The following is a 27,466-nucleotide window of genomic DNA, read 5'->3' as shown; positions in this document are numbered from 1 at the left end:
AAAACATTCCTAAGAATTTGCATTTCTTTATTTTTCCTATCTCTTACCCATGAAGTTAAAAAGTTTTCCCCAAAATCGAATTCTTCCCAACAGATAACATCCTCAGCCATTGTTCCAGCAAATCACATCATATATAATCGCCTACGAGTCGGTATGCGCCACACCATGCCACGAGCATTCGGTTAAGTGCGGTATGGTGTGGTTGGGGGATTCCCCTCTCTCTCCTCTAAACGTAAACTATTTCATTATACCCGGTACTCGAAGAGTAAATAGGGTATATTATATTTGTGCGCGGAAGTGGATATAAGTACCGCACAGATGGAAACATTTCCGACCCATAAAGTATATACATATATTCTTAATCAGCATTAGCCGAGTCTATGTCTTTCTGTCTGTCAGTCCGTCTATCCGTCTTGTTTGTCGGCTAGTTCTCAGAGATCTATCAGATCACCCCGTTGGGATTGGGAGTAGATTGAATCATTATTATAGCCAGAATGAAGAAATTAATTTGCAGTGGCTACCCCAACCCCTTCCAGCAGCTTTGCTTGTTCTTGTTCTTTTGTTGCTCATTCGTTCTCGCTCGCACACTCTGCCTCATGCAGTGTGCGTCACTGGGGAACGATGGCGAGTTAAAAGGGACGGTTGGCGGGAGAGTTGATATAGATGGCATATGTAGAAAGAACGTAAAATGTAAAATTCGAAAAAAAAAACCGCTTAGGTACAGATACCGGGTATAAAAGTTGTGACGCGTACGAAGCGTCTCACACGTCCCTCATCGTTTGTCTTGTGAATTTGTGCGAATCCCAAGCTCCCGAGAAGTAGTAGCAAGACAAACACCAAGTGCAAGGCGGCACGAACTGAAGATGAAGTTTATTTTATGGCCCTGGCAGCCGGGCCAAAAGAAGGATCTGGTCTGGGAGTCCTCTTTCGTCCTTTTCCCGGCCAGTCATTGCATCAGTGCTGGAGCTGAATGCCTGGGATCCTTGGGAGTTGGTTCCACACACACGTGTGTGTAATCAAATAATTTACCAAAAATCGAGAAATTATTACGAGTGAATTTTTATAAATTCATTTTGCACTGCCACAGTGGAATCCTCGCCAACGAAACAAACAGTGGGTTGAAAGTTGTACGGACTGCATGCAAAGTGGCTGCCACCATCCCAACATCACATGCCCCCCATCTCTCCTACTTGATGCAGGATGTGTGGATTTTCCGGCATTTTGGCGGCATGCGCCTCCACCCTACTTTTGTTTATTTCTTTGAGATGCGACAACGAGCAAATGGCCTGCCGTCTGTCCCTCTCCTGCTGCCCTCTCCTCCACCAAATTTTTGATTGTGCAAAGTAATACTCCGAGAGTCGAGAGTCGGGTACTCCGACTAGTACTCGACTTTGCGGCAATTGCATTCCAAGGTTTGTGGCACGAACCTATTTGAACACACACGTGTGTCAGCAGAGAGGGAACTACAGCCGGGGGATCGTCGTATCAATTGTGTGTGATGGTCAAAAGTCATTTCAACAGCACTAAATTATGATTATCTTCAAGAAGTTTTACATGCTCGACAATCATCCAAAATACTCGGTCAACATTGTGGGTCGGTGAGTGTGGTAGGGGGTAGTGCAGTATTGGAAGGCAGGGTAGGATACTTTTGGATTTGTGTAATGGCATGGAATGCTTTGATGCTTGAACCCAAAAACTTCGAAGGAAAAAAGGGTTATGGAAAGAATGTGTGATTTTTGCGTACTTAAAGCACAGATAATGTTGTGTTGGGTATTTAGAGAGAAAAAATCCAGGTGGATATATTTGAAAAATGAAATTAAATCTCTGCGAGCTTCAGCTGGATCAGAAAACATTTCAAATTACATTTTTGTATCCTTATCCAAAGAATTCTTGAATATATAACTCTCTGAAATGTTACTTGTTTCGTTTTATGTAGTTAAGTTTCATTCCAAACCACCAATTTTCTTTTACCCATTTAGCCAAAAGTCACTTTATAATTAGCCAATTTCAAGCTATCACTATTCTCTAAACAATTAGGTAAACATATTTTCTAAGCTCTGGTTAACCCGAAAACAACTTTACCGAATTGCATACGAGTGTTTGCAGTACTTGCCCCAGCAGGCAATTAAAAAATTCAAAAGAAAAAAAATCGCAAAATTGTGATTCAAAAAACGGTTTTAAATGTAAAAATCTAATGGAAAATGCACAAAAACAACACACAACGAGGAGGGACGTGTGAGACGCTTCGAACGCTTCACAACTTTTATACTCGGTACCCAGTCAGAATATCTCTACCTTAGCGGATTTTCTCGAATTTTGCATTTTACATTTTTATTACCTTTGTAGTCTACATCTACATCAATTCTCGAGCTATCTCGCCCTTTCAGCTCGCCACCCTCCCCCAGTGAAGCACACTGCGTAAAGTGTGCGAACGAGAAAGAATGAACAACTAAAATCAAGCATAGGCAAAGCTGCTGTAAGGGTGATCCCGATTCCCAATCCCAGTTCGGTGATCTGATAAATATAGTCATTCCCTACGGAATTGCGGAATTTTTTATACATCAGATTTTCGACCTTTGTGGGGTCGGAAAGGGGCGGATAATTTTTAAAACTCACTTGCATCAATGTGATTTCACAGCAGTCTGAAGACCAAATTCTTTGGCTCTAGCTCTTATAGTCACTGAGAACTAGCCGACAAACAAGAAGGACAGGCAGATATGGCTATATCGACTCGGCTATTGATGCTGATTATTAATATATTCGGGTCGGAAACGTTTCCTTCTGTGCGTTACATACACTCTCGCGCACAAATACATACACCCTATTTACTCCTCGAGTACCGGGTATTAAAAGTAGCTGAGCACGTAACAACACACGCAATTTGCAAATGAAAATTGTTTTTCGTCTAATGTGGCACCAAAAAAAAAAACAAGGAGCAACCAAATCCGAGTACAGAGTGTCGCTTCCTTGGCTGCGGTTTGTGGCATTCAATTTCTTGACTCTTGCACGTTACGAGCTAATTTCATCTCTAATATCATTTAGTTGTTATTAGATCTTCCGTTTTCTTTTCTTTTGGACGCTTTTCGCTGGTGTTTTTCTGCTGCCAGCTGACGCTAAGTGCCGCTAATTGAAATTTCGTTTTGGGATGTTTTCTAGATTGAGGTTGTTTCCTTCTTTTACCCTTTTTTTAACATTTGCTTATTAATATTTTTTGGTGTAGAACAATTAGCAGCAACTGTGTAGGGAATTTTTAAAGCCACTAGAGATTTGTGGGATTTTTGGTCATTCTAGAGGAGACGTTAAAAGTATTTTGGAGAAGGAACTTTGGAATAAGAGTGTTGACACGACATATTTTAAATACTTTATTTTAAACAAATTTTAGATAATTTTGTTCTGATTGATTTTATTCTAATATACAAAGGAATTTTCTATTTGAAATACCAGATATTTCTCTGGGAGTTTATACTTGTTTTGCATGCCATTTGAACCCCTCCCAGCTGACTCTGCATTTTGTTCGAATTTCGTTAGTTTCTTCCCTGCCCCTTCGTACACACGCCATTTGCTCTGTTTTCATCTAACACATGTGTTACCCTAATGAATAAATGAGGACAACAAACAAAGTGTTACCTGCCTACCCACACAGCCCTTGCTTATCCAGCTCATGGGGCAGGTGGCCACCCACTACTAACACAGTATCCTTTGTCAATATTCATTATACGAGTGTGCATACTTTCTGCCGCTTGACAAGCATCGTGGCATGGCCCAAGTCATAAAATTGTCTAGTGAACGTCTCATAAAACGTGACGATAATCATAATTGATGCTCAACAGCTTCCACACCAAAGATTGTATAGAGCGAAGAGGTTAGAGGAGGGTTCTACCTATCGTCCACAGTCTTAAAAAAATTGTAATTTAGTTTGGTTGACCTACAACTCCCGAAAACACCTTAGCCGCAGCCTCATTCCTGCTGTTGTCTTTTTGGCTGATTTTTGTTGGCCAAAATTTAGGGTAAAATTGTTAATTGAAATTTGTGTGTGAGATCCCATTCCCATCACCATTCTCTTATGTTTTTTGGCTGAGAGTTTATCTAGTGTCCAGGAGGCGTCCTGCCATTGTAGTAGTAGCAGCTGCAACAGATTTCCATTTTGGCTGCCACATCGCCTATCCCAATGATAAATCAATGCAACATATGGCTATGTAGCTGCAACCTTTGCCACGACTGTTGTAAATTTTAAATCAATGTTTCAGACGGAGACGTTGCTGCTCCCTTTTTTCCTTGCCTGTAACTTCCAGCTTGTATCCTTTTTGGCTACACTCGCACGCACTTGCGGTGCGCACTTCCTTCTTCGTTGCCGTATATCCTGTGGAGCAGCAGCCTTTTGTCGTCTTTCAGAGGGGGAGAAGGACTGACTCCATTTCGAAGAGAGTCGTCCCCTGGTGCAAGTCGACGGCTCGCCACGCCATCCATTATTGTATTAATTAACAGGAACAGGATCACCAATCAGGCGCTTGATTAATGATGTCACTCGCCATCGTAAATCTCGATGTGAACATGTGCAAATTTCGGTTTGCAAATAAATGGGGCTGGACAGGGCGGACGACGGTTTGTCCCGTTTTGCATATGCGAGGATGCAGCAACACAACGCCTCGTTGACCAATCGCCAGCCACAATCTACCATCCACACACTCCACCTCCTCCTCGATGTCCTTGGCGTATGCTTTGTGTTTCGGACATAATCATACATTAGGCCCCATCCGAAACGAGGACTAAGAACGACCGACTGCAACTCTGGTACATCCTTCCTCTCTCTCTCTCTCTCTCTCTCTCTTACTCTCTCTGTGTGCCGTCGGCGGATGCATTAGGCTGTGATTGTGTTGCAACCGCCTGTTGATTCCACAAGTCGTTGCACATTTAAATGGGATTAATGCTTCGCTTGAGCAATTGCCATAAATTTACCAACTAAATATAGCTGCTTTCGGGTGCGCATTAAATGTAATGCAGTTGTTAGCATTCTTGGTTCTCCCCGTGTGTACATTAATCCTGTGGATTATTTCGGGGAATCCTTGGGACTTGAAATAGTAATTGTATAAATATGGGTGATGATACATTGAATAATAAGAGAGAATATTAGTTTAATTGGAACAATCATATTTTTGGAATATTTTTCTGGTGATATTGCCTCCCTGCCTGCACGCAGGCCTCAAACGTTAAGATATTTCCTTTCAGATACTATTTTAGTACTTCCACTTTCAACTAGCAATCCTTTTGCCCTCTTATACCCCACTGGAAATTGACATTTGTGCAACCAGAATTCCTAAAAAATCCCCATTTGGAGACACAGCATTTTGTGGAAAATTAGTTGATCATAAATTAACGTTAATTGCAGACAGAAGCAGTAGCATTCGTGGCAAATATGTATAATTTCGATTTGGAAATATGTATGTGAACATTTTGCCTGCATTTTTGGACTAATAAAGCAAAATGGTTGCAGAGTGTTTCAGGAGAGTGTGGCATTATGGAGCGAGGTCGTGAGGGAGCAGTAGGGCAAACGCGAACCGCAGGTACTTCTAATCTCATGTAGCCGCTGATTATAAATTGTTGCGTACTTCATTTCGACCAAAATAATAACATGAGTAATTAATTTAATGTGCCAGCCGCAAACCCAAAAACAAGAGCAGTTCGGGGTAAATTGGGAGCATGGGGAGCACTGCCTGGCAGGGTATCACTTCTGGGTGTTGTACATTGCGTAACAAATGAACTAATGTTTATTGCAATTGTCGCGTAAATTACAATGCATTTGCCGAAAATCTATGCAGATGCGATGGCGTCGTTTGGCATTGGCGGCAGCTGCATTCAAAATCTGGCAAATGGTTGGAAATTATTTTGGTCGCGGTTAGGTCCCGCCGCCCACACGCTCCCCCGTTTCCAAATCTCCAAAAATGGTTCATTCTGTAAACCAATTTGAAATGAAATGTATATTTAATTCTGAAACTACAGAGAGATGGAGCTGTCCATGGCCCTGGGCCGTATACCTGTTGGGGGTCCTGGCCTCCCTATTGGATTTGAAATTAGAATAAAAGTCGCCTCTTACTTGTTGTTCGGTGTTCCCTCCTCCATTTTCTCATTGCCTATAGGCATAGTCGTACCCCCATTAATTTTATTATTTTTATGTCCTATGGTATAAATTCGTCCTTAGTTTATGGTGCGTGAATAAATGGCTGAATGCAGCAAAACATTCATTTCGTTTCATTTGAATGTCGCATCCACTACAAGGCTAAGCCAATAAATAAATTCACTTTGGCCTCGCCCCCCTCCTCTAATCCAGCTCCAAGCTTAAGATTGAATTTTGTTTTACATTATACAAATAATTTATACTGAATTATTTGCTAATTGAATTGTTGGAACTTAATAGAGCTAACAAAGTAGCCTTCTTTGAAGTAATAAATTAAGCCTTCCAGAGATTTGCTACAATCAGAGGTGCTTTCCTATCGATATGTTCCGATAGGTATAGATTTGAAGAAAAGAAAATCTTAGTTATATGGATGAAGAAACTATATGTATAGTTGCTTCATGGTTATATGTTAAGATTGAGAGGCAGAATAAAATGTGCTCTATTGTCTCCCCATTCAAATGAGAGTTAAGAAAATTGCAAGAACTCTGAAAAGACATATTTCGATGGTTATCGAAAATAATCGCTACTTTCAAATGGTTTTCTTTCTGTATTTCCACAAAAGGAATAAGTCTAATAAATACATTTCCCGTTTCCATAAATCCTTAATCAATTGTCTCTTAATCAATTGATTTATCCCCCATTCAATCCAAGACACTTATTTCCCCAAAAATTAACTTTAAGTGAGTTGTAACTTTCCTTCCCATCCCTAGACTTGCAGGACACTATTTTATGTGTGTGTGTTTTCCTCTCATTCTCTGTGGGTGCTTCGAGGGTCCGTCTGGAGTTTTGTTTATACTGCCGTCTAATGTCTTCCTGGACCCTTTTTTGTTGTAACAAATTGTGTCTGCAAGTGCCATCACAAACACACACAGCCAAATGCCAAGCATAAACACATCCATAGAGAAACTTGTCCAAGACCCATCTCCATATTCCTTTCGTAGAGTTTATGGCGCACTTGGCGCTGCTATCGTTAACGGTTTTTCGGGTTCGGTGCGGCTAGAGTCGTTCGTTTGCCGCATCGTAATGTCACTCCAACAAATCACACCAACTTGGTCCATAAATTGTTTTCGTTAATTCCAATTAGAAGGCATCTTTGTACGAGTATTGGACGAGTTTGTCTGCTACCCGTACTCATTGAGGTAATTTTTTAGGCTTGCGTCTGGTTTCAAAGTTGAAAATTGATTTCCATTAAAGGTACATACATACAAGAATTTATGTGGGTTCCATTTTGCTATTAAGCTGATTAATTTATAGACTTGTCCACAGGGAAAAATTATTTCGGGTTTAAATGCGACAGAAGTAATTATCGAAGATGAATTATTGTTCGGAATGATATTTAACGAGAAGGGACGTGTGAGACGCTTCTTACGTCACAACTTTTATACCCGGCACTCAGTACTACATCTGCACCTTAGCGGTTATTATAAATTTTTTCTTCATCTGTCATCTACACCAACAACACTACTCACGCCAACACGCTCCTTTTGCTCGCCACCCTCCCCTAGAGCAACACACTGCAGAGTCAGGGCAGAAACGCGGCAGAGACGCGGCAGAGTGGCGGCAGTAGCAGAGACGTGCCAGAGGCAGAGGCCACAAACTGCGCGAAGCAGAGTGTGAATGAGAGAATGTGTAAACAACAAATATAAGCTGCGGGACGGGGTGGGTTTAGCCACTGCAAATTAATTAATTCATTGTGGCTATAATAATGATCAAATCGGATCCCAATTTGGTGATCTGATAGATATGGTCATTCCCTACGGAATGGCGTTTTTAGTTTTCTGTTATCTTCTAAATTGTAGATTTGGGAGGTTTTCGCCTTTTTGCGGAGGCGGAAGGGGGCGGGGCTCATTTTTGAAATACACTGGTTTTAGTGTGAGCATACAGCAGTCTGGATGCAAAATTTGGTGGCTCTAGCTCTTATAGTCTCTGAGAACTAGCCGACAAACAAGATGGACAGACGGACGGACGGACGGACAGACAGACCGGGCTCAATCGACTCGGCTATTGATGCTGAATATATATATTCATATATATATATATACTTATATATATATATACTTTATATATATATATATATACTTTATGGGGTCGGAAACGTTTCCTTCTGTGCGTTACATACAACCGTTATTCGCACAAATACATTTATATTTATATTTACTCTTCGAGTACCGGGTATAAAAACTATCTGGAACTGGAACAGACCGATGGGGATTAACAATATTGCATGGTTTCATCCAAAAAAAAACAAATAATTAAATAAAATGAATGGCTCGGCACATGATACATGTCTGCGACACCATGATACCCGCCACTCAGTAGTCAGAAACAATTTAAAATGTTCCAGTCCCAACTCAAAAGTAGTAAATTGCCTCGTATATATTGTGTAGTCCTTAAATTATTCTTTAAAATTCCCCACAAAATGTAACGTAAATAACCTTTGGAGTATTTTTCCGCTTTAGTTCTTATAGTTCTTCTTCCAAAAGATCAACTCAACCCCTTTCCACTCCATTTTTGGTGAACATTTTCACAGCTTTTACACATTTACACCGTACAGTGAAGTGTGTATTCAATAAAATGATTTGTGTGATACATAAAAAAGTACGCATTCCATAAATGGCGTTGGCTATTTATGTTCCAGGACATTGCAGCTGGTCCGGTGGACCCTTCCCTCTACTCTGGAGGGGCACCGACCGACACTCGGCAACACTTTAGGGCGAGAATTTATGACTGCTTTTTTCAGCTGCAGGTAGTATGAGTAGTATGCGCTTTTCCGGCCAAGCACTTAATTGATGTTGTGTCGCGTAAATTATAAACAAAACTAAAATTAAAGTGGACTCCATGCTTTGGCCAGCAGCTCCTTGGGATCCTTTTGGCTCTTTTTGCCGCTGGCGCTGGCCGTTGGCTGTGCCTCGGGAGCATCGCTGCCGGATCCGGAAAGGCTTTCATTGCAAGTGGTGTGGCTCCCATAATAAAAAAAAGATGAAGAGGAACGCACAAGAGGCGCCCACACACACGGGTCGCGTACGCTGCCCATTCCATCCGCTGGAAGTCTCCTCCCTCCCCGCCCGTTCATATTTAGGGTCTGGTCAAGAGGCTAAGCAGCCCGTGGGAGTGAGGTCAAGCGTGAAAGTGCCGCGCTCCTTCCAACCGGATGTCCATCTGATGCCCTCAGCCCCCTGGCTTCCTGCTGCTCTCTTTCCTGGATACCCAAAGAACTCCTCGCTCTCCTCCGCCTTCGCTCTTCATCCCGCCTCTGTGCGCAAAAATTTTCGCCTCTTTGCATCGCAGTGTCCTCGAATGGTGTAGTGCTGAAGGAGGTTCGGTTCTGGCTGCTCCCACCTTGCATGCGTGGTCTAATATGGTTTTCTGTTGCCATAATATACATATGTATGTATGTACACACCCTCCTCCCAGCTCATCTCGGGAATAGTTGCGCAGGACTGTCCTTCCAGCGAACCTTTCAATAATAATTATTGTATCTGACTTTGCAAAGTGTTTTTAATTAAATATATTTCATGTTTTATGTGCAGGGCTAGATGATAATTTGTATAAACAACGAGAAAAAGCAGGGCATAAGTGTTCACTTATGTATATTGGGAAAGTTATGATAAGAGAGAGTTTTGAATCTTTTATCTTATTGATTAGGAATTTCAGAAGAATTTTGGCCATGAAGAGTTGTCATATTTCGAAACTGAGTACCATGTTTCTTGTTTTACCAAGTTTGTAACATTTTTTAAATATTACAAGACAAAGTCCTAACAATAGATAGATTTTTCGGCAGAAAAAAAGTGCAACCACTTGTAGGTCATCAAGATTCCATCGCTTTTACTTTCTTTCCTCGATTAAGTAATTAAAACAAATAAAGACGCTCAAGATTGTCAAAATGGCTTTAAACTTAACTTAAATCAGCTAGAAAACTAGTTATAACCTTCATATTTCAATTATTTTCAGGTTTAATCAGGTTTAAAACCTCTAAATCAAAGACAGAATACTCGAAGAACTGCTTAACTAAATAAATCATCTAGAATTCAAATTATACTCATCACACGAGCATTTAAAGCAATTTGAGGTATTCAGGTCCCATAAATATATTTTAATTATATTCAACTTTCAATATAATCAAAGACAGACTCACTCCTGTTCTTAGAATTGAAAAAAAGTAAAACCAATGAAAATATAAGCTCTCTTTTTTTTTTAATATATTATTCCCCCACAAACATCAACAATCTGCAGCAGGTTAAAGTATTTTTTTTTTTTAATTAACAATTATCTGTTAATAATGGAATAGGAATAATAATAAACTAATTATATATGTAACGAGAGAAAGGAAAGATACAATTTACACATTTTCTAAACTAAGGTAATGATAAATGTTAAATATAATTTTTTCAAGGGATAATTCGGGGGATATTAGCTGGTACAAGTAATTATAATTATTGCATAAAACCCGGAAAGGTTCATGCTGGGAGTAGTTAGATCTACATATGGATAATCGGATGGGGCGGAAAGTGCGGGTTGGTCTGGAGGGAACCGAAAAATAGATTCGTCCCAAAAGCGTTTGGGAGTCCACAATCCCAAGAATGAGCTTATGCATGAATACCACCCCATTGCAAATTCTGCGATGGTGTAAAGAGGGTAGGTTCAGTAGTTTTAGTCTAGATTTGTATGGTGGAAGGAGTCTGTTAGAGTCCCAGTTTAGATGTCTAAGGGCGAATATTAAAAATTGTTTTTGAACGGATTCAATAATAATTTGTTGCTCCTTGTATTGTGGGCTCCACACACAAGAACAATACTTCAATATCGGGCGAACCAACGAGACGTACAGTGCTTTAGTTATATACGGGTCGTCAAACTCTTTTGACCAACGCTTAATAAACGCTAGAACTCCCTTAGCTTTGTTAACGGTTGAAGCAATATGGCTATTAAAACATAGCTTGTGATCGAAAAGGACTCCTAAGTCATTTGATGTGGAGATTCGGTCCAGAACATGGTGTCCTAGAGAATAGGAGACAAAGTGTGGTGCACGGCGGTGAAAAGTCATAAGTTTGCACTTAGCATGGTTTAAGAAGAGTAGGTTATTTGAACACCAAATGCTTAATTCATCGAGGTCAAGTTGTAGGCGAGTATGCAAGTACCAGTCGGAAAAGGAAAAACAAATTTTAACGTCATCAGCATACATTAAAGTAACTGAGTGCAAAATAACTTGGGGCAGGTCGTTCACAAACAAATTGAAAAGAAGCGGACCTAAATGACTTCCTTGAGGAACTCCAGAGTTTACTTTCACAACATTCGACAAGACATTGTTAAACAAAACACGCTGTGTGCGATTCGACAGGTACGATGATATCCAGTTTACAAGATTTTTGGGAAAACCTAATAAAGAGGGCTTATGGATCAGCAGGTTATGATTAACAGAATCAAAAGCTTTACTGAAATCTGTAAAAATGACGTCAATCTGCAAGCCACTTTGAAATCCTCGGTTGATTAGAGACGAGAATTCTAAAAGGTTAGTAGATGTAGTAGATGTCTAAAAAAACCTTGTTGCGTCGGGGATATGATGCTAGAACATGCATGTTGCAATTGACGAGTGACAAGGTGCTCGAGCAACTTCGGAATGGCAGATAGTTTAGCAATACCACGGTAATTTTCGATATTAGATCTGGACCCTTTCTTGTGAAGAGGAATAAGGTAGGATTCATTCCAGATCATGGGGAGGCGAGAATGCTCCAGGGAAAAATTAAATAAGAAGGTCAAAGGATGAGATAGGGCTTGAGCGCAATATTTTAAAATACAGCTCGGAACTTTATCTGGACCCGCAGAGAAACAGATGTCAATTGATGACAACCCTTCGAAGACTGTACTTTCATCAAGGAAGGGAAGAAACATGTTATTAACATGAGGTAGATGGTATGGATAAGGGGTGGACGAGTCATAAGTATCCGAGGAGTACGTCGATTGAAAGAAGGTGGCAAATAAATTTGCGATTCCTTGATCTGAAGTTTCTGTTTTAGACTGTAACTGAAGGGAAGAAGGGAACGCGTTAGACTTGCGTTTTGAGTTGACGAACGAAAAGAATTTTTTGGGATTACTACGGAAATTTTTGCCACATTGGGAAAGATATACGTTATAACATTTCTTATTGACCGTAAGAAATTGAGAGCGAGCCGAGGAATATTGGGCAAAGACAGACAAAGAGCCAGTTATCTGGTACTTTTTGTAGAGCCGAGATTTTTTATTTTTTAGGTAAGACAGATACTTGGAAAACCACGGAGGTTTAGAGGAAAGAAATACGGTGACTTCAGGGACGTAGGTATCGAGGGCAGAGTATAATGTTTCGTAAAACAGATTGACAGTAGGCTCTATATGTGATGAGGACTGAAGAAAGGACCAATCCACTTGCGAGAGAAGTAGACAAAGATCGATAAAATTAGTTTTGCGAAAACATTTTATACGACTTTTTGAAGGTAAAATGGTGTTAGTAATAGAGACTTCGAAAAATATAGATAAAGTAGGATGATGCGGATCTTCGGGAAAAGATATAGGATTGCCTCTTAAAACCGTTGTTCGAGAGGCATCGCTGACAAAGATGAGATCTAACAGTCTATCTCTATTATTTCTGACAGGGTTAATTTGGGCAAGCGAGACGTCAGTTACCCCCTCGACGAAATCATGTTGACTTCCAGGTAGCAACATGTTTGAATCATCCTATTGCAAAGATAGAGATGGGATGTTGAAGTCACCCATAACTAGTATCTGATCAGCACAGCCCAAAGCAGAAACTACAGATCGAATTGCAGGAAGGTGGTTCAAATAAACAACGGCATCAGACCTGGGTGGGATATAAGAGCAGGTTAAAAATATATATGCTGTTCCAATACGGATTTTGACTGCAACGAATTCGATACCATGGATGCTGTTGAATGGAAACAGCTCGGACGCAAATGACGTTTTCACTGCTATAAGAACGCCACCAGCAAATGATGGGCGATCCATTCTATAAGTGGTGAACCTGTGGACGAGAATTTCGTGATCGGAGACAGAGGAGTTAAGCCAGGTTTCAGTTATGGCGATAGCGTCGAACTCAAAAGAGGCAGTGTCCGTATGTATTTTAGACAATTTACCTAAAAGACTACGTACGTTCTCATATTGGATGGAGAAATGGTTCCTTAGTTTTTTGAAATCTTAGGGAGAGTAACTCGAGGATTCTGGGTAGAGTCTCTAGGCAGAAATTCATGTATAATAGTGTGCTCAGGCCATGCAGCCGGTTCCAAAGCTTTGGATAGAAGAGAGTCGGGAAGAAGAATTTTGAAAGATGAGAAATTACGCTTATGTGTAAAATTAAATTTAGTTATAATAAAATTATCCGGCGGCAATTGAAGATAAGAGCTTAGATGTAGTTTGACATCATCCGGTGTGGCTTCGGGAATAAGACGAGAGACAAAGATTGCTTTGCGGGGGACCACCGCGCTGAGTGGAACACCGGAAAAGCGAACTGGTGGAGCTACTCCTAAAAGTATCAGGGCGGGAGCTGAGGAGCTAGAAGAGGCTGCCGATTCATCACCATTCAATGTAACAGAGACCGGCAAATTATTTGCAACTGGAAGCTGGTTACTGTTAGGGATTCCATCACTGGCAATTGAGTCCGAAGTTAAATTGACAGGGGTATGGATTTTTGAGGCAACTACTATGTTGTTAGGCGTGAGAAAGGCTGGATCCTCCGATGGCGGATGGACATCCATCGGTGAAGGTTGGCCTCTAGGAGTAGAAAATGAGTCCATCGGTTGTAGGTGAGAGGCATGCGTTCCACTAGGTAAGACCAGCAGTATGTTGTTGTTCGGTATTTTCCTCCTTGGTGACTCGCTCAAGAGTTTAAGGCCCAGAAATTGCGATTCCAACGTAAGGAACTTCTCGTTGAGAGCATTGAATTGCTTCCGAACATCTTGGAAACCATTCCTCGTTTGTCTCATAAAGGTGCGCATTTCCGCCTCAATCTCCCTGCAGGCCAAACATGACCAAGAAAGACCCATGCGTTTCGATATTAAGTCATTAAGACGTCCAAAGTGACCACCTCCAGCACATTTTATATGAGCGTAATTATCACAAAGCCAGCAGCTGAGGTAGGAATCACCGGTAATGGTGCCACCAAATTCGCATTTCTTTGCACTGCAGACAAGAGCCATTTTCAACAGCTGTTGGGTCACTGTGCACAGCGAGACGAAAGACGCACTGAGAGCACGAACTAGATGAAAGACCAGGCAGCAGCAGCAGCAGCAGAACGAGCACGATGATCAGCAGTTATGTACATATGTACGTACATATGTATGTACATATATACAGGGCTGACGGCAATGCGAAGTGACGAAAGCTAACGGCGAACTCCAATAAAGAAAAGCAGAGGCGCCGAGATATTAGTCCATAAACGAAGAGTGCAGGCGTCGTATGGTGAGAGTGCGAGCCAGAGTGCAGCTCGCGTGAAATCCAGAGAGTGAGTAGGCAGTGCAACGGATTATGCGCGAGAACGGTGAGTGCCAAAGAGCAATGAGATGAGTCGATGAGTCAAAGCAAAGCTAAGCAAAGCAACCGATCGAATAGCAATAACAATTGTCTAAACAAAAACAAAAACAAAAATATATATATATTTGTATGTATATGTGTGTGTATGCTCTGATATCGAAATCCTTTCAATTAGATTTAACCGCGTGGTTTTTGCTAAAAAAATTGACTTTGTCTCTGCTTTCCGCTTTTCACATTTCCCACACATTTCCCCACCAAATCCGTAACACCCCACTCTCGATTCCTATATGTATAAACTCGTATGTACATATGTATGTACATATGCTCGATGGCAGACCGAAACGATTTCAAAAAGTTATTAAATTTAAGAGTCTGCAACGGAGTTAAACTCGGAAATCAGAAATTATATATGTACAATGCGAAGGAAAATAAGTGACAAAGAAACGGGCCACACAGACAGACACAGACACAGACACGAGAGACTCCAGCTCCAAAGAGGTTGGATAGAGTTGTGTGTAAGGACATGCAGCAGGACATGTGGATGGGTGCCACACACAGCGACTGCTACTACTCAAAATCTGTGCGTCTGCACGCATTACAAACGAATTACGAGACTCGTTGGGCAATTGCAGTTCATTGTTATTTAATATATGTATCTCTGGACTGTTCGTCGATGGGGCACGAGGAGTAGCAGCAGCAGGAGCAACGAAGAGAACATGACTGGTAAATTATACTTTATGCAGGCTGGACACTGGATTTCTGCAGCAGCAGCAGTGGAGGGGCGAGAGCCACAGAGTCAGTGGCAGAGCCAAACAGAAGGCAGACGGCATGACACTGATTGCGATATAAACGATTGTCAACGTATCCAAGTGGATTATTACCTCATGCCAATTATCATATCAACGATACACAGACCCAGAACCAGGCACAGGAACAGAACATACACAGTGGCACGCAGGACATGCCAGGACATGGCACATGGCTGACAAGTGGCGCTGCTCTGCTCTCTTTCCGTGCTGTCCGTCTGTCTGTGTGGATGGGAGGGAGTCAAGCCAATGAACAGAATCCAGCAAACTCCGCCCACACACTTGACAAGGCGTTGATGGTGTCGGCATCTGGCAGATCGTCCTGCAATTCCTTCTCCTGCTACTGCTCTTGCGTCTGTCTGGCAGGTGGATTGCCGGCTAGACTCAACTCGATTCGACCAAATTGCATGTACAATTTTAAATGGATTTTGATTGTTTATGACAATTTGACGAGGTGACTGGCCCGTTCGCTGCTGGCCACTGATAATGCGGCATTTAAATGATGATGGAGCCAGGGAGAGACAGGGAAGAGGTCAGAGTCCACCCCGAACACACCCCACAGCAATGCAATTTGTGAAAATTTAGCCCAAGTATTTGCATACACGAGACAGTGGGTCGAAAACAAACCATAACGAAATTATGTGGAAGGACAGCAATTATTTAAAGTCCAAAAAATATAATGAGAGGAGGCTTAGAACTCTTTTTTACAAATATATCTAGATCCATCGAAGATCCATAGGCCATTAAGATGATCAGAGGCTCCATTCTGCTCTTTGAGAGCATTTTTAATGTCTTGCTTTGGGTCATATACGAATAGGAGAAAGCCAAGAGTGATCTATTCATGCAGAATGAATTCAGTGGCTTCCCATTGGGAACGGGGGTACCCCTGTGTTCCACTCTCTGCAGTATTACGAGGAAATGCTACATCAACCACAGCAGTCGTATACGCAAGTCCTGGATGTGAACGACATTGAAGATGAGCTCGATTGAACCTATGTGATAGACTAGATCCACAATAAACGAAACAGGGCATTGTTGCCTTTCTTCTGCTGGAAGCACTCGATCCCTATGGCTTTATCAGCTATCGGGGGATGGTGGATGAGCACAGAAACATCAACAGATATATGAACCGCGTGATAGTCGTAGTATGGGATCGAAGTGTCACGCTCCAAACATCCTGACGAGAGCTTTGGTCAGACCCGATGGCTAGGCAACGATCACGATGTCCAGCCCTTCAATCTGACGGCCTGGATCTTCTGGCCAAACACCATGTGAATGAAGATCGAAAGATCCTTTGCTCTTGCAGTCTGTTTGAGGATCCCATCGAGAAGCTCAGAGAGAATCAGCGGAAAATGCCAAACGGAACGCACGACGAGATGTTAGTCAATATTAATGCAAGTCTTTTGATTAAAGGTATTCAAAGTGTACATTGTATTCCGTATGGTTGTACCCTAGTTGCAGCAGCAGCTCCTGTCATCACATTAACGGATTCGCGACAGTCCACCCCCCATTCAAATGGGGTTGCCATTCCCATTTCCCCCGTCAAGTCGGGTCTCTGGAGTGTCGCACGCAAATCTACTTTACAGGGCAGTGTTCTCAATGGACGGGTGGAGGTGGGAGGCATTGCGTGTGCCCAGCCCTTAAATCGCCGCTAAAGCCACCACAATCGTTACTCTCACTCCCTCTTTCTCAGTCGCTCTGGCGTTGGGGGAATTGGAGATGTAGGGAGTCCTGGGCTAATGTTGGCACCATATGAAAACGAGGCCTGGCGTAGCGCGTGCGATTTTAATTTTTAAACAAGCCGCTGCCAGGTGCTCGGCGAAGGCGTTGTTATATTCAGTCGCAAGTCAAGTGGGAGGCATGACATTATTTTCTTGTGGCCACGCGAATCGCTTGATGGAATTCACAAGACGCGTAGATGGTCAGGTTAGGGGGAGGCTCACAGTGTTTGAGGCCAAGTTGGAAAACTAATTTTGATTTTAATTAAATATTTATGACTCCCGGGTACGGCATGAAGGTAGGATAGACAGGGCTTTCTGGAAAATCCCACTAATAAAATAAGCAAATATCTAAGAAAATAACTTCCTCTTATCGGCTGGGTTTGGGTTTGGGCTTGGAGGCTGATAGCGGTAAGAAAATTAAAGAATTATCCCAAGAGACCTCCGCCATCGACAAAAGGTGTGCGTGTCCAGAAGTAGAAACAAAAACCCTTCCTACCTTTTACTTTGACCTTTACCTATGTGTGGGCCGATAGGATGTGTGCTGCTCGTTTATTCGATCAAAAGTTACGAGCTCATCTTAGATTGGACATTAAATGGACACTAAAATATTTTCCATCTGCACGCAGCAGAGCCCATGTCCGCCCATGAAGCTCCCGTATCCCGCATCCGAAAAGACGACAGAGGTGTGTGTGTGTGTGCGTGTGTGGGGGGGAACAAGCGAAATGAATGTCATGAAACAACTCATTGACAGGCACATAAGGACACTGGTTTTATGGTCCATAGATATGACCAAAATATATGATTACCATGTGTCCTGCTGCTGTCCTGTACTGTCCTGTCCTGCCCTGTCCGTCCGCATGCAAGCTCGTAAATAGGCATTTTCCCTGCTTTAGTTCTCATGGACACATCATACACCCCAGCGCCACCCAGAGGGGCAACAAACCTCAACCCTCAAAACCCATACACAGCCACAGCTTGACTGTAGCTGTACCTCCTCTTGTTTTTGGGCATTCTCTTCTTATTTTTTTTTTTTTGGTTATTTAGCTAGTGATCCAGGTGGGACACTGCCCGAAACGGAGTCAGTGTCACCGACCAATGCATTGCAATGGTGCAGTCATAAAAGTCAAAATAAAATGAAAATTATGCGCTATACTCTGTTTGGGTTCGTCGCTCTGGTTAGCCTTTCTCTGCGTTTTTATGCTCTGGGTTACACTTATGATAGGTTTTTGCATTTAAATGGAATCCACTATGCCTCTTGTGACATTTACAAGGGTTCCCAGGCAGTAATATTACAAGTACGTAGATTAGATTGGAAATAGAAGAATGAAAGAAATATAACTTATCTCTCCCGATCTCTATAAATGAAGTTCTTAGTTTCCCCCTTTCCAAATGGATCCCTCTTTGCGAATCGTTATGCTGAAATGTTTGGTTTATGGAAAACAGATTTAGCAGCCATTTGTTTGTAAATTAACCAATGAAAGCATTTTACTTCCACCAGCGACCAGTATCGCGTGTCAAAAATCTACAAAGCACTTCGGCGTTCGGATTAGGGGTTTCCTTAGCCCTCAAAGCATCTGCTAGCCTCGTGTGAATGATGCCCCACAGCCGCCGGTCAAATGGCATGCGTCGGCTTAATTTTCGTATGAATTCGACTTTTATGCAGTCGTAGCAAAGCGGCGACTAGTCCTGCGAGTCTCATAGTGTATGCTGATTTCATCTCATCTCATTCAGGCATTACGTGAGCTGATTACGTTAGTCATGCGCGATGGCCAGAGCCAGAATCAGGAGCAGGAGCAGAATCAGAAGCAGGTTGCTGTGTGCCTAACCACTGCCGAGAGTCCTGGGCGCCTCCTACTACGATGCGGTCTCGTTTTGCTCTTGTTTTTTAAGTTTGCTTCATCGGTAAAGTGAAATTGAGCCAACTTGCGCCTTGAAGAGGATTTCATTCGTTGCAGGATTATGTCTTTGAGGCGGGGAGAAGCATCTGTAGGTTTGGGTATGTAGTTCCTAGAGAAAGTTCCTCTAAATGATTTTGCATTATTTTTGAATTCCCAGTGCTACTCTCCTCCTCGTTATAATCTATGCATGTGGTTTTTCTCCGTTTCTCTCCGTTTGGGGATGCCATAAAAAGTCAATGCATGCGAAATGTTTTCGTGACACGTTCAAACTAGAGTCCAACGATATCCAGAGGGTCCTGGCGTTCGGTGTGCCGTGTCCATTGGTTTATTTTTATACCTGGTACTCGAAGAGTAAATAGGGCATATTGTATTTGTGCACAAAGTGAATGTATGTAAGGCACAGAAGGAAACGTTTCCGACCCCATAGAGTATATATATTCATGATCAGCATCAATAGCCGAATCGATTGAACCATCCGTCTTGTTGAGCTAGAGCCACCAAATTTTGCATTCAGACTTCTGTATGCTCACACTGTTACAAGTGTATTTAAAAAATGAGCCCCGCCCCCTTCCGCCCTCGAAAAACGGCGAAAACCTCCCAAACCAATTTTGAAGATAAAAGAAAACTTAAAACGCCATTCCGTAGGGAATGACCATATCTATCAGATCACCAAATTGGGATCCGATTGGAGCATTATTATAGCCAGAATGAAGAAATTAATTTTCAGTGGCTAAACCCACCCCGCCCCGAAGCTTATATTTGTTTTTTTCACATTCTCTCATTCACACTCTGCTTCTGCAGTGTGCGGCTTCTGCCTCTCGCGTTCCTCTGCCTCTGCCGGGACTCTGCAGTGTGTGGCTCTAGGAAAGGGGGGCGAGCGAAAGGAGCGTGTTGGTGTGATGTACCGCTAAGGTACAGATGTAGTACTGAGTACCGGGTATAAAAGTTGTGACGTAAGAAGCGTCTCACACGTCCCTTCTCGTTTATTCTTCGAATGGGGCAAATCGTTAAAATTATGCTGATGACTCATCAGTACATGGGCATTTATTTTATTGCCAGTCGAAGGCCTCCAGTGTCACCTTTGCCCATGGTTGGATCAGGTCAAGGGGCGCCACATCTTCAATTATGACCGGCCTCCTTCCAGATGAATCCAATTCCACTTTGACGCCCCCCTTCCTGATATGCTGCGGGGACTGACTATGAATGAGTTTCTATTTGTATTATTAATGATACCTGCGTTCTGCTAGTAATATTTACCACTGGCTGAATGGATATGTATGTATGTACATATGTATGTACATAAATACATACATATGTATGTACATACGTGCGGTAGTGTGTGAAAAATGTTATGTTAACCATATATCTAGTCCCACAAGCGCCAAAGCTCCAAAGCTCATGAAATTCATCCTTAAAGCTGCTGAAAAATTAGAAATAAGCATTGAAAGGGGAATTGATGTAAAAATACATACATCATACATACAAAATTCGTGCAATTTTTATATATGTACATACATTCGTTTGTGCACAGTTATTACGTACAGGCCAGGATCGCTTGCTGCCTACACATTTCCACGGGAAACGCTTCTTACTCGTCACAAGACCACCAGTACCTTAGAGGTTTTATTACATACACATACATAACATACATTACTACATATGTACATATGGACAAACCTGCATCTACATCACTTCTCACGCCGACACGCTCTTATTGCTCGCCCCCTCCCCTAGAGCCGCACATTGCACGAAGCAGAGTGTAGAACGAGAGAATGATCAAAAACTAAAAAAACTACTGGAAGGGGTAGGGGTAGCCACGGTAAAAAATCCAATCTAAACCCAATCGGTAATCATTTAAGCTTTTTTTAGCCATTTGTAGTTTTCTCCTATCTTCAAAACTGTGGATTTGAGAGAAATTTGGAAATACTCTTGTAACAGTTGATGACTCTAGCTTTTAGTCTCTGAGTACTAGCTTCATACCAAGCTTCAACACTGTTCATGCCGAAAAGCATGCACCATGTTCTCACGTTACACAAACACACTTTATGGGGACGCTTCTTAAGCGTCACAACTTTTATACCCGGCACTCAGTACTACATCTGCACCTTAGCGGTTATTTGTAAAATTTTACATTTTTTCTTCATCTGTCATCTACATCAACAACACTACTCACGCCAACACGCTCCTTTAGCTCGCCACCCTCCCCTAGAGAAATACACTGCAGAGTCAGGGCAGAGACGCGGCAGAAGCAGAGACGCGCCAGAGGCAGAGGCCACAAACTGCGAGAAGCAGAGTGTGAACGAGAGAATGTGTAAAAAACAAATATAAGCTGCGGGACGGGGTGGGTTTAGCCACTGCAAATGAATTTCTTCATTGTGGATATAATAATGATCCAATCGGTCATTCCCTACGGAATGTTGTTTTTAGATTTCTTTTATCTTCAAAATTGTAGATTTGGGAGGTTTTCGCTGTTTTGCGGGGGCGGTAGGGGTGGTGCTCATTTTTGAAATACACTTGTAACAGTGTGAGCATACAGAAGTCTGGATGCAAAATTTGGTGACTAGCTTTTATGGTCTCTGAGATCCAGGCGCTCAACAAGACGGACGGACAGACGGACAGACAGACAGACGACATAGACTCGGCTATTGATGCTGATCAAGAATATATATACTTTATGGGGTCGGAAACGTTTCCTTCTGTGCGTTACATACAACCATTATTCGCACAAATACAATATACCCTATTTACTCTTCGAGTACCGGGTATAACAACAAACTCACCTATAACCCAAAAGCTCTAAGCTGAGCAGCGGCCTGCGCGCCCAACTAGAGTAGAAGTAAGCATAGAATAGAAGAAAACAGTGTCACGAATAAACGGAACATATTCGCACGCGCGCTGTTTTATTACTTCGTCGAAATCCCGCGACTTTCCCCCAACTACCAGAAGCAATTCGAAGGAAGACTAAAATTCGGAACTTACTGGAAAGAACCTCCCCCCACAACCAAACACTATTGAAACACTTATTTAAACACTGATCATCCTTTGGGATATTGGGGATCACTTATTATTTGATAAGCGCGAAAAACGAAAACATGAAACAAAACAGTGCTCAAGCGCAAATATACATATGTACAACTATCGATCGGAGTATCGTAGCTCGCTTCCAATATCGACAGCGCCTACCATTCCAAGCTTCCAAGATTCGAAATCGCTTTACTTCCCACTTGACAGCATATATGCAAATTTTTGCAAGAAAGTATTAAAAGAGTGTGCAAAATCCACAGCTATAGACCCTGTCCCACCCAGCCATTGTCCAACCAACCCATTCGATTGGATTACAACAGGCTTTTGGCGGCACAGGAATGGTTGATTGGTGCAACAGCTCACAACTACGTTCCCCTCCACTGCACCGCCCGCACACATGATTGGTGTTGTTTATAGTCACTGGAAAGTGGTGTGCGTGTCTATTGAAAAGTGAGAAAGAGAGAGAAAGAGAGCGATTTATCCTGTGTATTTGTATTTGTTGCCTAAATTGTTTATTAAGTAGCTTGGCTTGCTGGTAATATTATTAATGATAAAATATTTTTTCACATTTCGTCTCCAATTGCTGGCGATTCCGATGCTGGTGGACCTATAGCTGGACTTTTGCCAAATTTCAAATGCCAAATGTACAAGTAGGACAGGACACATGTACATAGATAACAAATCCCCGTTTTTATGCTACCCACCACAGAATCCTGAGATATCTATATCCACGTTAAAATTATGCAACTCGTACAGAATGGTACTCTTCGGTGGTTCCTGCGACTCCTCAACCTTTGGCACGTCGGCACTGGACTCACGACTGCGAATGCCTGTCGAGCTTTTCTTGCATTTGCGCTTCGTGAAGCGCTCAAGCTCGATGTTCTTTGGCTTGGGTGAGATCTTAGACAATGATTGTTTGGCAGCCACAGGTTTTAAAAGGCGTGCAGCGATGCTTTGACACCCTGGAGCTTTGGCTTTGTCAGAGACTTGTAGTAATCTCGGTATATACGGACATGCGACATCGACAGAAGGAACGTCACCATTCGATAGATAACTATCAGCATCACCATCAGCTGGAAGAGGAGCAACAGCAGTGGCGAGTGCCCCACGCGACTTTTGGGGACGCGGGATTGCTGGCACCAGAGCGGCCTCACGGCGATGCTGCGATTCTGGCATCGTCATTTTCGGAACATATGGCTTAAGACCACTACTCAGTGAACCCCCAAAACGGAGCCTCTTCTTGACTCCTGAGTAACCAAAACGATGCTTGTTCTGATCCCGGTCGATCTCCTCAATCTCGCTCTCCAAGCGTGCTACCTCCTCCTGATTGTTATTGGATAATGCCAAGTCGCGCTGCTCGATCAGTCGGATCTTGAGCACAGCGATCTTTTCCTTCCGCTGGCCCGATTCTCGCTTCTTTTTAATAATTGCAGCCACATCATCTTCGGAGAATTGATAGTCTGTGGCCTTTGTGATGTCCTGCAGCTTCTTCGCGAGTAGTGAGAGCTCCGGCAGCGGACAGTTGTCCTTCTCGCAGTTAGCAATCCAATTCTGGAATGCCTCAGGCTCCACGGGATTATTGCATATACTGTCCAAGCGCGCAGAGCGGTGAAACCTGCCGTGGCTTAGGCGTAGCATGTAATGCGTTAACTTGTTGCCCAATTGATAAGGCTGCTTCGCTTTAACCACGCTTGTTATCTGATAGACTGTCGCCTGTAGATTCTCTCCGGGCATGTGGATGAAGCAATCGATAACCGTCTCCTCGAATATGGGCTTGTCCACAAAGTCAGTTAGTTGGCTCCGTGTCAGCACCACTTTATGAAGCTCTTCAAGCTTACTACGCAAGGTTGGACTTGTCTTCGATTTTAGTCCATCATCGTCATTGTCTGCCTCACTGCCGGACGAATCACTCGAGCTGTCAGAGTAGATGTCCGAAGCTCTAAGCTTTACTTTGCACACTTCCCGCAGACGTTTGTCCTTCTTGCTGAGCTTACCCCGATCCCGGTGGCCATCAGGCACCCACTTAGAGATTCTGTCTTGCTGGTGTTGGCCGCCTTCATTCGATTTCTTTGCGAATTTGTGCAAGCGTTCGGCCTGCAAACGCTGCAGGGCAGTGGAGCGATCGTTGACTGCTCGCTGTATCTCCAGATCCGGACGACGCGAGAGCGAGCGCTCTTTCTGTCCCGCCAAGGCTTCCGTATCCAGGAACTCGCCATCCTCCAAATCCTCGTGCTCCAAGCGGCGCAAGTACATCTGTTGTATTTCCTCCAGCTGCTCCAAAGACATCTGCGTAGGATCATCGAATTCGGTCATATCTATCTTCCATGGCTCAAAGTTATCATCGGGCTTTGCTGGGATTTCGGAGCGCTCTTCGATCGTTTCCTGCTCCTCCTTCAGCTGTTGACTAATACTCTCCGCGGTTTCAGCTGTATCAGCTACACCCAAAGCATCAGCTTCGGGTCCTTGCATAGCCATCCACGACTCGAAATCATCCAAATCGCCTTCTGCCGACATTTTTACTTGAAGAATTTGCAAAATGCACATTGGGTTGAAAACTAAATAACAACAAAATTAAGGTAAAACTAGAGTATAATACCTGGCAAATTCAAGAAACCTCTTCTACATAAGCTCTTCTCATTCGAAAGTCAGTTAAACGAGTGGATTAAATATTATTTTTAATCGCAAAATGCAAATATTAGGTAGGCACTTATTTCAAAGCCTTCTTGGCAAAAGAAAACTAAAAAAACGGTTGCTGTCATTCGTTTTGAAGGATAGTCTGTTTTTTTTACTGGACATTTGAGAAGCGAGAGGTGGCAGGCAGGCTTTTAACTTCAAATTTATAAAGAAAAAACCACATGTTTCCCAAAGAAATCTTTTGGTTTGTTTCCGACATAATTCATTTGTGGCCTTAGCTTGTTTCACTCTAAAAACTGCCATCAAAATCAGAGCTCTAAGCCCGCCCCCAACCCCCGCACTAAATGGATGCTTCCGGTGGTAGCAAATATCCACGAGTGGATGAGGATTTGGTATGTGTATGTGTATGCGGATGTGTGAGCTGCCTGGGAACTGTGTGGTTTACCACAATTTCACGTTTGCCTAGCCGTGAACACGTTCAACATGAACGGCGATTAGTTGCATTTGTTTACGAGTATGGATTTCGGATTTGTCCCCGGCTGTGCTAGCAGCAGCCCAGAACCCAGGCAGCCAGCAGGCAGCAGCACCATCCGGCAGCACTGTCCTCCTCGTAATGGTCAAGTTAACTTATTGCAACGTGGCGTGCGAGTGGCCAGTGAGTGCTCCAAAGGGGGTTGCTACCGATTTGACCATCAGACAATTGGATGTCCGGTGGCGGACCAGACCCACTCCCTGTGCTCTGTTCCAGGTGTGGGCGGAGTGGATTGTGATGCCCCCTTCCTCGCTCTCCTCTCCTCTCCTCTCCTCGCTCTCTCTGTCCCTCTGTGTCGATATGGATTTGATTTCTTTTTCTTGCAAGTTTATCCACATTGTAAAGTAGACATTATGTTGATGCGCCCGTGTCCTTTAGCTGTGCTTCCTTCCATATCAAGTCCCAGTTGCGGCTCTCGGGCCTCATATCGCACTTGGGACATCTGCCGACGGTGGCGATAATATCCCTGAAATTATTTTCAGTTACTCGTACACTACCCCGGCACCGTCGTCCCATGGTCTTGTTCTTTGTTTTATTGTTATTGTTTCGTTGCTGGGGCCCATTGTCGTTGCAAACTTCGTGAGTCTGTAAGCAATCCTGCTGCTCCTCCTGCTGCTGTTGCTGCTGCTGTCCAGCAGATTCGTATCCAATCCAAGGACACATTAGTGGTAGATGGACATTTCTGTGTCCAGTTGTGGGTATCAGTGTCTATCTCACTCTTTCCTGCTAAAGTTATTACAGCTCGCTTCGCTTTTGTTCCCCCAAAAAGATCTCCGTGTGTGTGTTTGTGCCACTTGCAATTATACACTTACTTTGCAACATTGTCCATCCGCCTCATCCAGCTTTGTATCCTTTTGGATGTGTGTGATTTTCGCATATTGACGCTACAAACTAATGGCTTCACTAACGATGGTAACCGTTGTCCTTAATGGCATCCTTTTGGTTATCGCATCGCGTCCCGTTTTGTCCATTTGTTTTGTCCCTCATCTGTTCATCCGATTCCCAAGCTTGGTCATGGGTTTAGTACACGGAGTACACACACAGTCCTATCTATGATGAAATCTTGAGATTGCGCGTAGTCTCTAAACTTCTTCTTTAGGCGTTGCATTTGGGATAATTACACATCAGAGCAGGGCCAGATTGTAGTGGGAAACTGTGCAAAAGGTTCGGCAAGTTTTTTATATTTTAATTTATTTAAAAAATATTCAATTATCATAACAAATATATTTTGTGAGGCGTATAAATCGCTCAGCGATTTCTTTAGTTAAAAAACTCACAACCATGGGCCAAGAAAGTCATTCCATTCCAAATTAACCCAGATATTTATTGTTTGTTTTCTGTACTACATGCAAGTCAAGTTATGATTTAAAAATATTCACTCACGGTTATAAAAGGTTTGCACACGCTTTCTTCACTGAAAGCACCAAAACTATTTTCCAAAAGATTGATGAAATCTGCGCAGTTTTTTTCGCCTGCTCTTGTAAAGACGCTTTCCACACTTCTACGCCAAAAAATAACGAGAAGGGACGTGTGAGACGCTTCTATTGTATTTGTGGGGAATAACGGATACATGTAACGCACAGAAGGAAACGTTTCCGACCCTATAAAGTATATAGCCGAGTCGATTTTACATTTGACATTTTACATTTTGTCATATGTCATCTACATATACTTCTACATCTACATCACATCTTAAATACATCTGCGTGGGCGTAAGGGGGCGGGGCGAAATGTAACGAGAAGGGACGTGTGAGACGCTTCTTACGCGTCACAACTTTTATACCCGGCACTCAGTACTACATCTGTACATTAGCGGTTATTTGTCAAATTTTAAATTTTTTCTTCATCTGTCATCTACATCTACAACACTTCTCACACCAACACGCTCCTTTAGCTCGACCCCCTTCTCTAGACCAACACACTGCAGACTCACGGCAGAGGCAGAGCCAGCGGCAGAGGCAGATCCAGCGGCAGACGGCCAGTGTGCGGCCACTGCGCGAAGCGGAGTGTGAATGAGAGAATTTTCAAAAAACAAATATAAGCTGCGGGACGAGGTGGGTTTAGCCACGGCTATTGCAAAGGCGGAGGAACGGCAGGGGCAGACCGCCACACACTGCGCGAAGCAAATATAAGCTGCGGAACGGGGTGGGTTTGGCCACTGAAAA

The 27,466-nt window shown here is 42.9% G+C and overlaps 1 protein-coding gene across 1 annotated transcript; it reads right to left on the bottom strand.

Moving 5' to 3' along the window:
- Positions 1-22,831: 22,831 nt before the first annotated feature.
- On the bottom strand, positions 22,832-24,649 carry LOC117901029. Its single transcript, XM_034811632.1, has one exon. It carries the CDS (start codon positions 24,647-24,649, stop codon positions 22,832-22,834), a length of 1,818 nt encoding a protein of 605 aa, XP_034667523.1.
- Positions 24,650-27,466: the final 2,817 nt, after the last annotated feature.

Source organism: Drosophila subobscura, chromosome U (assembly GCF_008121235.1).
Source record: "Drosophila subobscura isolate 14011-0131.10 chromosome U, UCBerk_Dsub_1.0, whole genome shotgun sequence".
In the NCBI taxonomy this organism is placed as follows: Eukaryota; Metazoa; Arthropoda; class Insecta; order Diptera; family Drosophilidae; genus Drosophila; species Drosophila subobscura.
The sequence above is the reverse complement of the archived record's forward strand: the minus strand, read 5'-3'. Positions and strand labels throughout refer to the sequence as shown.

Excerpts from the sequence above, each read along its gene's own strand:
- LOC117901029 (XM_034811632.1), bottom strand. The coding sequence starts at position 24,649 with ATGTCGGCAGAAGGCGATTTGGATGATTTCGAGTCGTGGATGGCTATG.